This window comes from Myotis brandtii, unplaced genomic scaffold (assembly GCF_000412655.1).
Source record: "Myotis brandtii unplaced genomic scaffold, ASM41265v1 scaffold8, whole genome shotgun sequence".
Classification (NCBI taxonomy): domain Eukaryota; kingdom Metazoa; phylum Chordata; class Mammalia; order Chiroptera; family Vespertilionidae; genus Myotis; species Myotis brandtii.
In genome coordinates, this window is record NW_005371219.1 from 11,057,368 (window position 1) to 11,071,942 (window position 14,575).

Here is a 14,575-nt window from a genome sequence, read left to right on the forward strand (position 1 = left end):
GTAAATATGTATATATTATAATAATTTATTATAATATGAATATTTTAATATTTTTAATAAATTTGTTTATCTTCATTATAGGATAAGTATGAATTATATAATAATTAATAAACTTTGTGCTAATATTTGGCCCTATGAATCTTCTTTCCTCTGGGTCTTTGGTTTCTCCTAAAGATAACTAGAATATTCCCCACAGCTAGAGGAAAAAGATCTAAGGAATATCATGTTATGATTGGTAATCACTACTTTACTGAGCTCTGTATTTAGAATAGCTCTACTCTTTGAAAAATTGCAGCATTTATATTGCTTTTAAATTTTAGAATTAAATTTCTATAAATAAACTTGGTGATTTCTGTTCTGTTTCTATTTTTTTATTGCTTTCTTGGTGATTTTGAACAAAGATTTTAGGTCATCTTATCTCTATATTAGCTTTTGAATTTATGCAAGACAAAATAACTGTAAAGGACTTGATTTCAGCTAATTGGCTTGGGAATACTTATTAAACTAATAGGTACTTAATTTCTTGATAAAGTTTATATAATCACATTTTTTTATTTGTAAAAAATTTAGTTACGGCAAGTTCTAGAACATTTGTCTCAGCAAAGTGAAAGCCAGTACCTAAGGATTTTAACAAGCCTTGCTGAGGTTGCCACAACAAATGGTCATAAACTGCTTAGGTGAGTGTTTCAAATGTAAACAGATCAATAGTAACAATATCTGTCAGCTTCATCTCCTTTTAGGCATTTCTGGGAATAGTTTATTTTGTTGGATGCCTTTTGTCAGTGGTAAGATGTTCTAAAAATTTGCTGACACATCCTTGTGTATTTTGTTTTAAAGAACCAGGGCAATCAACTTTTACTAAGGAGACTTTAGTTTCCATAAAGAGGTAAAACTAGGGTCTTAAGTGGATTTGGACATATGTGTCTAGAATTTTACAACATGATTGCTTAGAACAGTCATGTAAGTAAAATGTGCAGTAAAAAGAATCAAGAAAGCAATTGAGGAATCTTGATAACTAATATGTAAAACTGGGTATACGCTAGTGTTCAACCTCTCAGTGCTCCCTAATGATTCCTTATAAAATTTTCTCCTTGAACTCTCCCCCTTTCCAGTTCTTTATTCCTTCCAAAAATTATGTGGTTCTCAGTCCATGGAGTTAATGCCTTTATAATATTTGCATTTATATATATTACATTTTCCTGCAACTACACTTATTTGTATGTGGTTAGCTACTCCAATTAGGAATAAACAGCCATTTAGAAATGGTTAATGTGTTATTTTGTAGCTTACAAATTTAGTCCACTTCTAATTTGGATGATTTCCACTTTGTAATAGTCTTTTCACTTCTATTCTTAATACATTAATAGTCTTAATAGGTCATGGTCTTCTCTGACCTCGGTTAGTTGCAACCGGACTTCTTCCTCCCAGCTACATTTTGCTTCTATAAGTCAGCTACATTTTGAAATCCATTATGTTACCCCTTTCTTCTGTCTTTCCTCATACTTTCCATATACTTCAGACCAGAATCACATTCTCTACTATTTACTCAAAGGATCTTTGCTAGGTCACCTTCTTGTGTTCTTTCAGCCATTAAGTGTTTCTTCAGTACTTTCATTCAATATACCAGTTGATAATTTTTAAAATCTATTTTTACCTCTGAGACTACTTTAGACTCTGTAGGAGTTATTGAATTCCAGCTTGACATAATGCTCTCTTTTTATTTAGTCATTTCCATTAATCCATTTATTGGATAAGGACTTCCTAAGATTCAGACATACTAAATAAAAGCATTTACACCAGACTCAGGTGTAAATCCAGACATCACCATTTACTGTGATCTCAGCAAGTAACTTTTCATAGTTTCCCTGTCATCTACCCATTCGTCTAATACTTAATTTTTTTCAAAATATGTTTTTATTGATTTTAGAGAGAGAGGAAGGGAGAGGGAGAGAGAGAAACATCAATGAAAGAAACATCAATCATGCCCTAACTGGTTTGGCTCAATGGATAGAGCGTCAGCCTGCGGACTGAAGGGTCCCGGGTTCGATTCCAGTCAAGGGCATGTACCTTGGTTGCGGGCACATCCCAAGTAGGGGGTGTGCAGGAGGCAGCTGATCGATGTTTCTCTCTCATTGATGTTTCTAACTCTTTGTCCCTCTCCCTTCCTGTCTGTAAAAAATCAATAAAATATATTAAAAAAAAAAAGAAACATCAATCAGCTGCCTCCTGCACACCCCCCCACTGGGGATGGAGCCCAAAACCCAGGCATGTGCTCTGACCAGGAATTGAACCAGTGACCTCTAGTGCATGGATGATGCCCAACCAACTGAGCCACACTGGCCAGGGCCATCTAATACTTATTTTTCAGTGCCTACTATCCACCAGACCATCTGCTAGGTGCTCGTGAAAAATACAGACAAGATCTCTCCCTATGTTTAATTTACAGTCCAATCAGGATTTTATTTCCTTTTTGGAAAATGGTAGTAAATGTCTTAATGAATTGTTGTAAGAATGAAATAATAAGGTGCTTTGAAGTGCCAGGCACATATAGAGGAGATGACGGTGATAATAGTCTTGATGATATAAATGGAAAATGCTAGAGATAATGATGATTGTTTTAAATACCCCCATAATACCTTTAACCTGTTTTCCTACATTAAAAAATTTACTTGTTTTTTCTATCTAAATCTTTGTCCCATTTTCAGCTCTTCTTCAGTAATCAGAAAACATTTATGTTTTTATGTATATATGTATGTTTTTATTTTAAGTTTATCTTTAAAACTTATTAAGTAGGTACTAAGCTAAGGAACATTCACATGCATTGTTTTACTTAAACCTCATAGTAACCTTGTAATTTAGATACTGTTATCTCTGTGTTACCTATAAGAAAATTGTGAAGTTCAGTGATATGCCAAGCTAATACATAGAAGATCCAGGATTCATACCCTTGCTTATAAAAAGCAGATTCTAGATTTCAATCTAGCTCTTAAAAGCAACAAGGTTAGTGGAACAGGGGAAGCAGGGTAGGAAAAAGCGATCTAATGCCAGTACAAATTTTAAAGCTACTTTGCTAAACTGTACTGTCTGTACTTACAATACTACTCTTCAAATGCTTGATAGAATATGTTATGGCTTTTGTTGGGATTATTAGTGAATTGCTACTGTTTTGAGTACACTAGTCTTCCTTCAGTGTTTCTCCTTTACTCTCCTATCACTACCACACTCACAACACTTATTATCTACACCAAGCAGTTCTGCAATACCAGCTGGGTATTCTACAATGGATTTATTATTATTTTTAAATCTGTGTTTATTGATTTTTAGAGAAGAAGGGAAAGGGATGGAGAGATAGGAACATCGATGAGAGAGAAACATCATCTATTGGCTGCCTCCTGCATGCCCTCTACTGGGATTAAGCCTGCATGTGCCCTGACTGGGAATCAAACTGGTGACCTCTTGGTTCCTGGGTTGACACCCAACCACTAAGCCACACTAACGGGGCTGGATGTCCTACAATTTAAATCAATTTTGACACTATCTACCTGGAGATAGCATCAGTTCCCACAGGTTAAGGGCTCAGTCCCACAAGGCTCCCCTCCCCCACTTAAGATGTTAATCCCAAGTAGTAGGTCCCCATAACTTCTCTTTGACTTGACTGCAAAGCTGAGGTTCTGATGACCTTTATCCCCTTGGATTGGATTATTTCCTAGAACAGCTCACAAATTCAAGGAAACACATTTGCTAATTTATTAAAGGCTATGAGAAAGGATAGAGATGAATAGCTAGATAAAGAGATACTTAGGGCAAGGTCTGGGAGAGTCCTGAGCACAGGAGCTTCTGTCCCCATGGGGTTGGCTGACATCATCCTTCTGGTACATGGATGTGTTCACCAACGCGGATGCTTCTTAAACCCCGTATGTTTTGGCTTTTTATGGAGGCTTTGTCACATAGGCATGTGAAACATTAACATCACATCCAGCCCCTCTCTTCTCTCTGGAGAATGGGTTTGGGGTGAGGGGGGCTGAAAATTCCAAGCTTCTAATCATGGCTTGGCCTTTCTCGTGACCAGCTTCCATTCTATCCCACAGCCCGCCAAGAGTCACCTCAGTAGAACAACAGACAGTGCTCTCACCCAGGAAATTCCAAGAGATTTAGGGTTTCTGTGTTAGGAATTGACATCAAAGACCAACTATTAGAACAAAAGATGCTCCTAGTGCCCCAACCACTTAGGAAATTATAAGGGTTTTAGGAGCTCCCCAGGAACTGGGGGCAGAGACCAATAGATATATTTACTATTATCTCACAGCTACCAAGGTAGATTCTTAAGAGAATCTTAAATACAAATTATTTCCCCCTTCCAATTTATGTTTAATAATATTTAAAATTAAAAACATTTAAATTACAATTGATATTTAATATTATATTATGTTTAATGGTATTTTTGCAGTTTGCCTTTCATTTATTCATTTGTTTGTGAATCATTTTGTGTTTCTTAACCCCAAAGTGATGTAATTTTGGCCATTTACTTTAATAGAAATTTTAATTAAGAAAATAAATATAGCCGAAACCGGTTTGGCTCAGTGGATAGAGCGTCGGCCTGCGGACTGAAAGGTCCCAGGTTCGATTCTGGTCAAGGGCATGTACCTGGGTTGCGGGCACATCCCCAGTGGGAAAATATATATTAATTAGTGATAATTGAGATGTTATTTAGCGCACTTTTGAAAAATGAATAGCCTTTTTTTTTTAATATATTTTATTGATTTTTCACAGAGAGCAAGGGAGAGAGACAGAGAGTTAGAAACATCGATGAGAGAGAAACATCGATCAGCCGCCTCCCGCACATCCCCCACCGGGGATGTGCCCCCAACTCAGGCACATGCCCCTGACCGGAATCAAACCCGGGACCTCCCAGTCCGCAGGGCGACGCTCTATCCACTGAGCCAAACCGGTTTCGGCTGAATAGCCTTTTGTCTAACTGATTCTAGGAGTATTTGATAAAGATAATAAATATTTCCTGAGGGCCGTTTCACACATATTTTGTTTCATTAAATGAGTTATCTTCCTATATATTTGTGATTGAGGTAACGATAGTTAACAATGTGTAAATGAACAGAGAAATCACAACCTTTGCTAAGTAAGACACTGACTGGAGGTGTACTTTCATAAAAACCAAAGGTGGTAGGTAGTGCTTTAAATTAGGAAACTAATTTTGAAACTTTTATATTGAGACCTGGTGGCTTGAAAAGAAATTATTTTATGATGAACTGAGAAGGGTATGGTGAAGTTTGGGTTTTATAATTTTTTTGTATCATACAAAAGAGAGATTTCACTGGTTGGAAAGTGAAAAATAACATTTTTTTAGACCAACCAATTAGTCTGGAAGAAGTTTAAACTAGGTAAAGTAATATAAAATTATTAGGCTATATTAATAGTTGATAATTTTAAGATTCCATTGTAAGAAAATACTTCTTACCTTAAGATAACTCCAGATTAGGTACTTAAAACAAATATTTATATATTTTATGCTTTGACCATTGGTTATATTCTGGTGACTTAAAAATTAATAATTTGTTCATATGCAATTGAAGTAATATATATTTGGTAACTTCCTGTTAAAACATTCTGTTCTCTGTTAAGACAGGAAAGGAATTTTACTGGTTAAATTATGAAACAGATGGCCAATTCATGAAAATGTTTTAAAATAGATATTTTAAAATGTAATTTGTTTTATTCTATCTAATCTGTTCATATTTTAATTTTTTTTTTTAGCCTGTCTAGTAATTATGATGCTCAAATGAAGAGCCTTTTAAGGATTGTGAGGATATTTTGTCATGTCTTTCGAATTGGTCCTTCCTCTCCCAGTAATGGAATCGATATGGGCTACAACGGGAATAAAACACCAAGAAGCCAGGTGTTCAAGGTCAGAAAAGTATATGACGTTGTTATGAAGATAGACGTAAAAGAGATGAATTTGACAAAGCATGCTTTCATTAATCAGAAACCTCATACACAGGACGTAAGTTTGGTTCATACCTGTATCACTTTTTAAGTTAGGACACACCTTCCTCCTTTCATCTCTGTTTAATCAACAGCAAGTCTTAATTGGTGAGCTTTTATATTTTTCTTACAAGTAAACTTTTAATTCCTTTAGTGTTTTATTCTAAAGGTAAAGATATTTAATGTTAAACATGACCAAATCTAATTTTTAATCTTTTAAGGTGGCATATGCAGCCATTATGTTTTTTAAAAAATATTACTTATTCAGAAGGAAAGAAACTGTTGAGTTTTTATTTAGATTTTATTATTATGTGTGTATATGTTTTCAAAGTAAGTTTACTTTCAGTTACTGGGTACCAACAGTTAATTCCTGGGATCACTTCAAGGAAGAATCATTGAGATATGTATTTTGTTAAACATTTTGTATTGCTTCAGTTGCTCCTGTTATATAAGCACATTTATGGATGGAATCCTTGGAAGAATGATTCCATATAAAACCCAAGGCAGTGTTGCTACTCGTTTAAATGATAATTTTATGAAGTAAACAAAAGGAACATGGTTGCAATTGCTATTATTAATGCTTTTTTATGGCATTATATTTTCAGGTAACTCAGATTTTGGATAAATGTGTAATTTAATAACTTTCCATGTTATTTTTTTAAAGGTATTTTATCTTAGGAAATTTTCATAGTATAAAATTTGCTTTTGAGTTCATAAAGACATATTTTTTTAAACAGTTTGTTGAGTGTAAATATAGGTTCTCTATCCAAAAACTGATATAACCACTATTATGTGCCATTTTCTCCAAAACGAGTTATGATTGACAGCTTTACTGTCTGTAAAAATCTGAAGTTAAATTAATGAGTTATGCTAAATGATCCTTACATGGAAAATTTTGGCAGACACAAATAAATGGTTTGTAAGCATTTTGACACTAGTAGATTCCTTAATACTTAGAATAGGTCTGATAGCCTTTAGGAAGGTATGTATAAGTATCTCTGCATCTATTTGTCTGCTTCAGGGGCTAGAGAGATCTATCTCTCTCTCTCTTCCTTGCCTCTCTTTTTTTAAATTAGTATTGGAAAGAGATCTCACTTTTTTTCTCTTCTTTTTTCTTTCCCTATTGTGCCACCTCCTGGAAGAAGGAAGTTATGCATCGTATTGTAATTCAAATTTTGGCTTTTCACATACCACCCCTTCCTTGAATATTAGGAGTGATTATTTATTGTCTGTGTAAAAATCTAATCTAAATTATTGATTCATTGTTTTTCCAATGCTGCTTTAAGTGAGTTTTACTGCTGAAGCATTCACTTTAAATGGAGTTGTTCTTAATGTGCTCATGCTGTTAGTTACTGAATCTACCTACCCCTGATTTTATTTTCTACTCATTCTTGCTACTCATTTACAATTATGAATAGAAAAATCAAATCATGTATAGATATGGTCACCATTATATTCACTATTGTCTGATTTTTTTGGTTAAAATTTGAATTTGCCATCTATTTGCTATCAGAAAATAAGTATGTGCTGAATATCCTCTCTGTAGGCATTAAATGCTTGTTAGTTTTTTACCTACCCAGTCAGTACATATATAACTGAGTAGAAAAAGGTATCACTGTTTTTCTTTTAGTTTTTTTTTCCCCATGGAATCCAGACTCTGTATTTTTATTGTATATGTAAATTAAATATATATATTTATATTTATTTTATTTTATTTGTTATTATTTTTATTTCTTTTTTAAGTCATTATTTTCTGCATTATTGACAACTGCTTTTGCCTCTGATCACTTATTTTCTCTTAAATTTTGATCTGCCACTTTGTTAAAACATTTTTATTATAAACTTAGCTCTCCACTTTAAGAATAAAAATAGAAGTTACATTGTCATTTATGTATATAAGATCTCTTCATTGTGGGATGATTCAAGTTGTAAAAATCTTTAAACATTTGCTGAGTTGCTGTAATGTTAAGTTGGAAATATTTTAATTTTTACTACATTTTTCTAAGGTAGCAATTGACCCCCACTTTCTATTTCATTAACTAGGTAGCATGTCCCTCTATTAAAATTAACTAACAGGTTTTCCATTTAAATGAGTAGGTTTATAGGCCGTGTGTTTTTAGTAGGTGAAATTATTTAACATCCTGTTATTAGTTTTCTCATTTATCTTAGAAGTCCTTTAAATTTGTCTGAACACTTACCTAGTTTTTTAGTTTTAAGAGATTTTTACCTAGCGCCATGGAACTCTCGGAGCATCTGTAGGAGGAGGCAGTTCTGGTTTAGAAGAAGGGTGAGCATGGGCCAGAGAGTTTAGGGTTCCTCAATCTTGATATGCTATTGTGAATAGTAAGCTGCGACTATTAACAGTATCATAGAAGTATAATTGGGAAAAATTGGAAGCCAAGAAAGATTGAGAAACTTTTAACTATAAAATCTTATCTTTTGAGTTGTGGCATTTGACATTATCAAGATGAGACTAGTCAGACTAACAAGAATCCAAGATACTATTAATGGACTTAGTAAAGTTAGCAGTGCTTTCCTGTCAGATTTGTATCTCACTTTGGCACGTGGATCTTGAAAAATTTCTAATTTTTCTGCAAGTGGGGATTACATATACAAATGTTTTAAAAATTATATATGATTGTCATTATTACTATAGGGAGAATGTAATTCTGTGGTGAAGATCACTCAATAATTTAAAATGAAGCAATATTTCCACAGTGCCAAGAAGCCGGCTCATATTTTCCATAGTCATTGATCTGTACAGTGCTTTGTATTTTGTCTAATGTTTTTATCATTATTTATGAGTAGAGAAAGCATCACAGATATGGTTTACTTTTAATTTTTAAAATGTATTATAATCTTTTTGTCTGTAGCTGATACCACAGTTAGAAATTAAAGTTATTTTCACAGTATTCTTTTGTGGTTGAGGAAGGAATTTTCTGCACAAATCTTTAAAGGGGTAACTCCCTAAGTAAAACTACCTCAAGGTTGGGATTTTGTTTTGGTGCATGTGTGAATGAAAAATGAAAAGCTGGTAAAGAGAGAAAAGAAAGGCCTAAGATGATTTAACTACTTCTCTTTTTCCCCTCATTTTCTTTTAATTCTACGCTGTGTTCCTTTATTGAAAACTTTCTAGTTTTTTTAGTATTCTGGATTATTCAAATTTTGCCTTTCATTTTTGCACATTGTCAGTATTTGAAAATAAGATTGTGATAGGTTCAGGCTCAGTGCTCTCGTCTGCTTGAGCAGCAGGAATCATTTCCTGCCTTAGGCTCATCTCCATCCAATGGTTGATTTTCTAGGTTTTAGCCATTCTCATTTAGAGGCTTATTATTCCTTTTTCCTTTTGTTTCAAACAGTTTTACATCATTACCACCTGTTCTTTCTGTTTTAGAAGTTCATTTTCTGATGTAAAGCTAAATAGTTTTGTTGACATAAGTTCTTTTCGTCTTTTATAGCAGGTTAAATGTTTTGCTCATGAACTGAAACTATTGACTCAAACTTGAATCATGATTAGAATTAAAGACATTTTCAGTGAAGCCCTGGCCGGGTGGCTCAATTGGTTGGAGAATCATCCTGTACAACAAAAGGTTGTGAGTTTGATTGCTGATCAGGGCATATGCCCAGATTGCAGGTTTGACCCCAGGTCAGGGCGAGTGTAGGAAACAACCCATCGATGTTTCTCTCTATTCCTCTCTTCTTCTCTCCCTCTCAAATCAAGAAACATATCTTCCGGTGAGGATTAAAAGAAAAAAAAAAACACATTTCAGTGAAGGTATTATGTCAGTATTTGTGGCAGCCAGTTCTTTTGCCTCTTGTTTAAGCAGCTCAGGGACACTGAGTCTTCCAGCTGCAGTCTGTGCCTAATCATGGAAAAGCTGTTTGTGGGGAAGGGGGTGCTCATTTCAGCCTCAGAAAGGGTATAATTAGTTTCGTCTTTTGCTTACCTGTTTACCAAGTGCCTACTAATTAAATGCTTGCTGAATGAGTGAATTAGGTTTTTGTTGATGGTAGTGGGTGTTTTATTTTATTTCGTTTTCTGCTTTTTGGTTTAACATTTAAAGTGGAGACTTAGGGTGATTTAATTGTTTCTAAATTCAGTAAGTGAAATATTTTCAAAAAGAGAATGTTATGGAAACCTGGAGGAAGACAAGATGTAGCAGAGGGATTTGTTAGATAATAACTGGAAATAATTTTCTGACAGAACAGGTTATTTAAACATTTTCTAAGGTTCCAAATATGGTTGCATAATCTCTTCCCATAGTGGTCTTTAAAAGTAATATTATTTATTTTAGTTGAAGTATTGTAAGGGTGTGTCTTTCCAAAATACATGATTTGGTTTATAGCATTCTGTGGTCATATAAGAATTATAAAATAAAATTATGGTATACATTTTGCAATGTATACGTGTATCAAATCATCACATTTTATACCTTAAAGTTATACAATATTTATGCCAATTATATCTCTATAAACTTTATAGTGGTTCTCAACCTTCCTAATGCCGTGACCCTTTAATACAGTTCCTCATGTTGTGGTGACCCCCAACCATAAAATTATTTTTGTTGCTACTTCATAACTGTAATTTTGCTACTGTTATGAATCGTAATGTAAATATCTGATATGCTATATGTGTTTTCCAATGGTCGCGACCCACAGGTTGAGAACCGCTGTGTAAAGGAATGAAAATAAGAACCCATTGGAATATGCATGTATGCTTTTAAAACTAAATAAAAATTTTTAAAAGAAGATTGCTTATATATTTTTTGTTAGGTTTTAGTTTTCCCTTTTTATTCCAAGGAATGCATAAATGCAAATTAAGTTTTCATTATAAATGGAGAAATTGTCATTTATATGACATTCATAACTTTTTGTTACTTGCCTATAGGCATTGCTGTTACATTAACCAGGGAAAATAGTAGTATCTAGAGTAAATTTTCTCTTTGATAATATTTGTTTGGCTGGAGTTTCAGAATGATATATTTTTTAAAAAACTTTTCTTTTTCTCTTAGCCTCTCGAATTGCTTTGGCACTCATTAGATGAATGGCTAGTTTTAATAGCTACAGAACTGATGAAAAACAAAAAGGACTCAACGGATATCACTTCTATTTTACTAAAACAAAAAGGCCAAGATCAAGATGGTACTTCCATTCCTCCATTTGAACCTCCAGGACCTGGGAGCTATGAAAATCTATCCACTGGTACCAGGGAATCTAAACCAGATGCTCTAGGAGGGAAACAGGAAGCCGGTGCAGACTGTCAGGATGTTATTTCTATGACAGCTAACCGGCTAAGTGCTGTCATTCAAGCTTTTTACATGTGCTGTTCTTGTCAGATGCCTCCAGGGTAAGAGGGTTTCTGCTTTGTTTTTTGTGCAGGTCTCAGCCTATCAATAACCAATTTGGTGGCTGGTCTAGCCCTTGTGGTTCTTATTATGATTGCAAGGCGCCCTTTAGCAATAACCATCAGGAAACTTTGAAAAAAAAAAAAGGTTTATTACTTACAAGGTCTGGAAATTACATGGCACACCTGGGGCCACACAGCGAGGTCACAGGGAGAGAGCGAGAGCAAGAGCGTGGCCCACTAGAGAGCTAGTGCACAAGCGGTATGGGTATGGGCCTGGTGTTCTGCTTTTTGGGGGGTCGAAGGTGGGGGTTTTCTGGTGCTCAGTCTTTATTGGTGAATTTAAAACATAAGAGTGGGAATTTAAAGTGTGGGAAGAGAAAAAAACAAGTGGCCTAAATGGTCAGTTATCCAAGTCAACCAAGATCTCTAAAACAAAGGAGCCTCAATGGGGGGAGGTGGCCTGGCTCTTATCTAGTTGGGTGGCTGGCAATGTGTTTATTAAAGATAGCCATCTTTGAAGTGTATGCCTCTTTGAAGCAGAAGCCTTGGCAACCAAAACTTAAGTCAGGCGCCTGCATTACAAAACGGGAAACCCAACTGTCAAGGCTTACATGGCATGCTTATTGCTTCTCTGATAGATGAAGAAAAGCTATGATTTTTTATTTTATTTTACGTAATTTCAGTAAAAACAGCTGGTAGTTTGTTGATTTTAAGTTCTATTCTGATCTAGTTTTAGGATATTCATACCAATCTAGAATTATTTGATAGGCATTCTATAAGTTATTAGCATGAGGAATGCTGAATGCCACTTTGTATAGGATCACTTTATTATGTATTTGAAATGTATAGACCAGAGATGCTTATTAACATTTCAAGGTTTTAAAAAAGTCACTTGTTTATATGCTAATGAAAATTTTATATTTTTTCATTTTATAGATTGGGTAGACATGCCTCAATTTCTTAATTTGTAAAGACGATCCAAACCCAATTTTTGTCTAGAAGCCAGTCCAGTCCAGTTCAATACATAGTTTTCAAATTTGCTATATCATCAACTTTTGTCTGTGTGTTCTAATTTGTTTTTTTACTCCCCACAGAATGACTTCACCCCGTTTCATCGAATTTGTCTGCAAACACGATGAAGTCTTAAAATGCTTTGTTAACAGGTAAGGCTTTCTTGGACTCATGGACTGCACTTGTAGCCTTTTCTTTCTTTACTTATGTTTTCATCTCTACAGAAAAAAATGCTACTTCTGTTAAACTATTAAAGTAATGTTCAGTGACAAGTGAAAGTATTGTAGGTGTGTTGCTCTTCTGTTTCAATATCCATAGATCTGAATCTGCATTTCACTTAATGGTAGTCATCATTTCTGTTCATTTAAACAAAATGTATTTTTTTTTCAGAAATCCCAAAATTATATTTGACCACTTTCACTTTCTCCTTGAATGTCCTGAGTTGATGTCAAGATTTATGCATATCATAAAAGCACAGGTATAAATTTCTCTTAATCTTGTTTTTAATCTGTTTAATGAAAATTGACTTTCTAAATTTGAGTACTGTTTAGTGAAGTAATTATTATACGTGAGACCTCCTGCTATAAAGGAGTAAAATTACCTTATTCTTTAATATATGAAATTACATTAGTATGTTTGTTTATTATGAGGAGTAATTTTTCTTCAAGAAATGTGTATTGAGGTCCTATGTGCAGTGGCTATTCAAAGACAACAGAACACGTTGCCACATTTCCTGAAATGAGCTTCATGGAACACTAGCCCTATAAAGCTCATGGTCCTTGAGAGAAAGATTTTATCCCCAAATACTTTGGGAAATGTGCCCTGTTGGAGATTTATGAGGTTTATCAGCATCATATTAAAGGCTTTGAGAAGCCCTCTACTAAAAAGAGTGATCTAACTTTGTTAATCCTCCAAATTTATTTGACCTGACAACCTTTCCCCTGCCAGGGTTCATTCCACATATCTCATGTTTCATGTAATGTGTTAGAAAAAGCTTGTTTTACTACTTAACAGCTCATGTGACTTTGGGTACAGCTCCAGCCTCCTTGAGTCTTGGTTTCTTCATCTGTAAAAAAGAGATAAACCTCATAAAACTATTAAGAGTATTAAATAGTGACTGGCATATATGTTCAATTAATGGTAGTTGTTTTGGAGGTAGAAGACATGTATCCTTTCTCCTAGAGGATCTTAATTGAGTCTAGCAGAGGAGATAATAAATGTACCTATAAGATAGTAATTACAGTATCACCTGGTTCTTCAGGCGTTTAAGGGATGAAACACTTGCTTCTGGCTGCTATAATCCAGAGGAAGTTCAAAGAGGAGATGGTTTTTAAAGTGGACCTTGAAAAACATGCAAAATTTGAAGAGAATAAATGGGGAAGATGAACATTCTAGTTAAGATATGGACATGTAGGTGGGTGAAGCAGAAATTTTGTGTAGGTGAGGAATGAGATACAATTCTGGAAAGGCAGATTTAGGTCATCCTTTGTTAAATCTCGACTGCTATATTAAAGAATCTTTGTTTGCTAGGGTGGCAGGAGCCAGTGATAGCTTTGCCTTAGGACAGTAATGGCGAACCTATGACACGCGTGTCAGAGGTGACACGTGAACTCATTTTTTTGGTTGATTTTTCTTTGTTAAATGGCATTTAAATATATAAAATAAATATCAAAAATATAAATCTTTGTTTTACTATGGTTGCAAATATCAAAAAATTTCTATATGTGACACGGCACCAGAGTTAAGTTAGGGTTTTTCAAAATGCTGACACGCCGAGCTCAAAAGGTTCGCCATCACGGTGCTGTCCTCTCCTCTGTTTTTACTCTTTTTACTTATGCTCTCCCCTCTGTCTGAAGTGCCATGTCCCCTGCATGTCACCAGACTGACTCTTGCTCCTTTAAAAAGACTCAGCTCAGCCCCTACCCTCATTCCATCCCATCCCAGGCTAGGAGACTTCCCTGGAATCCCGAGTCCCTGCCTGAGTCACCGTCCCAGTACTTAACCCTTTGACTGGACTTGGTGATTTCTCCCACTACCAGGGGTGGGCAAACTTTTTGACTCGAGGGCCACAATGGGTTCTTAAACTGGACCGGAGGGCCGGAACAAAAGCATGGATGGAGTGTTTGTGTGAACTAATATAAATTCAAAGTAAACATCATTACATAAAAGGGTACGGGCTTTTTTTTTTTTAGTTTTATTCATTCCAAACGGGCCGGATCC

The 14,575-nt window shown here is 34.8% G+C and overlaps 1 protein-coding gene across 1 annotated transcript in view; it reads left to right on the forward strand.

Moving 5' to 3' along the window:
• Positions 1-14,575, forward strand: part of HACE1 (HECT domain and ankyrin repeat containing E3 ubiquitin protein ligase 1) — an 83,973-nt gene that overhangs the window by 32,922 nt on the left and 36,476 nt on the right. Inside the window, exons 9-13 of the mRNA XM_014531354.1 lie at positions 571-677; positions 5,770-6,016; positions 11,010-11,344; positions 12,439-12,507; positions 12,746-12,833. Of these exons, the coding sequence (XP_014386840.1) occupies positions 571-677; positions 5,770-6,016; positions 11,010-11,344; positions 12,439-12,507; positions 12,746-12,833 (846 nt within the window). The remainder of the gene's footprint in view (positions 1-570; positions 678-5,769; positions 6,017-11,009; positions 11,345-12,438; positions 12,508-12,745; positions 12,834-14,575) is intronic.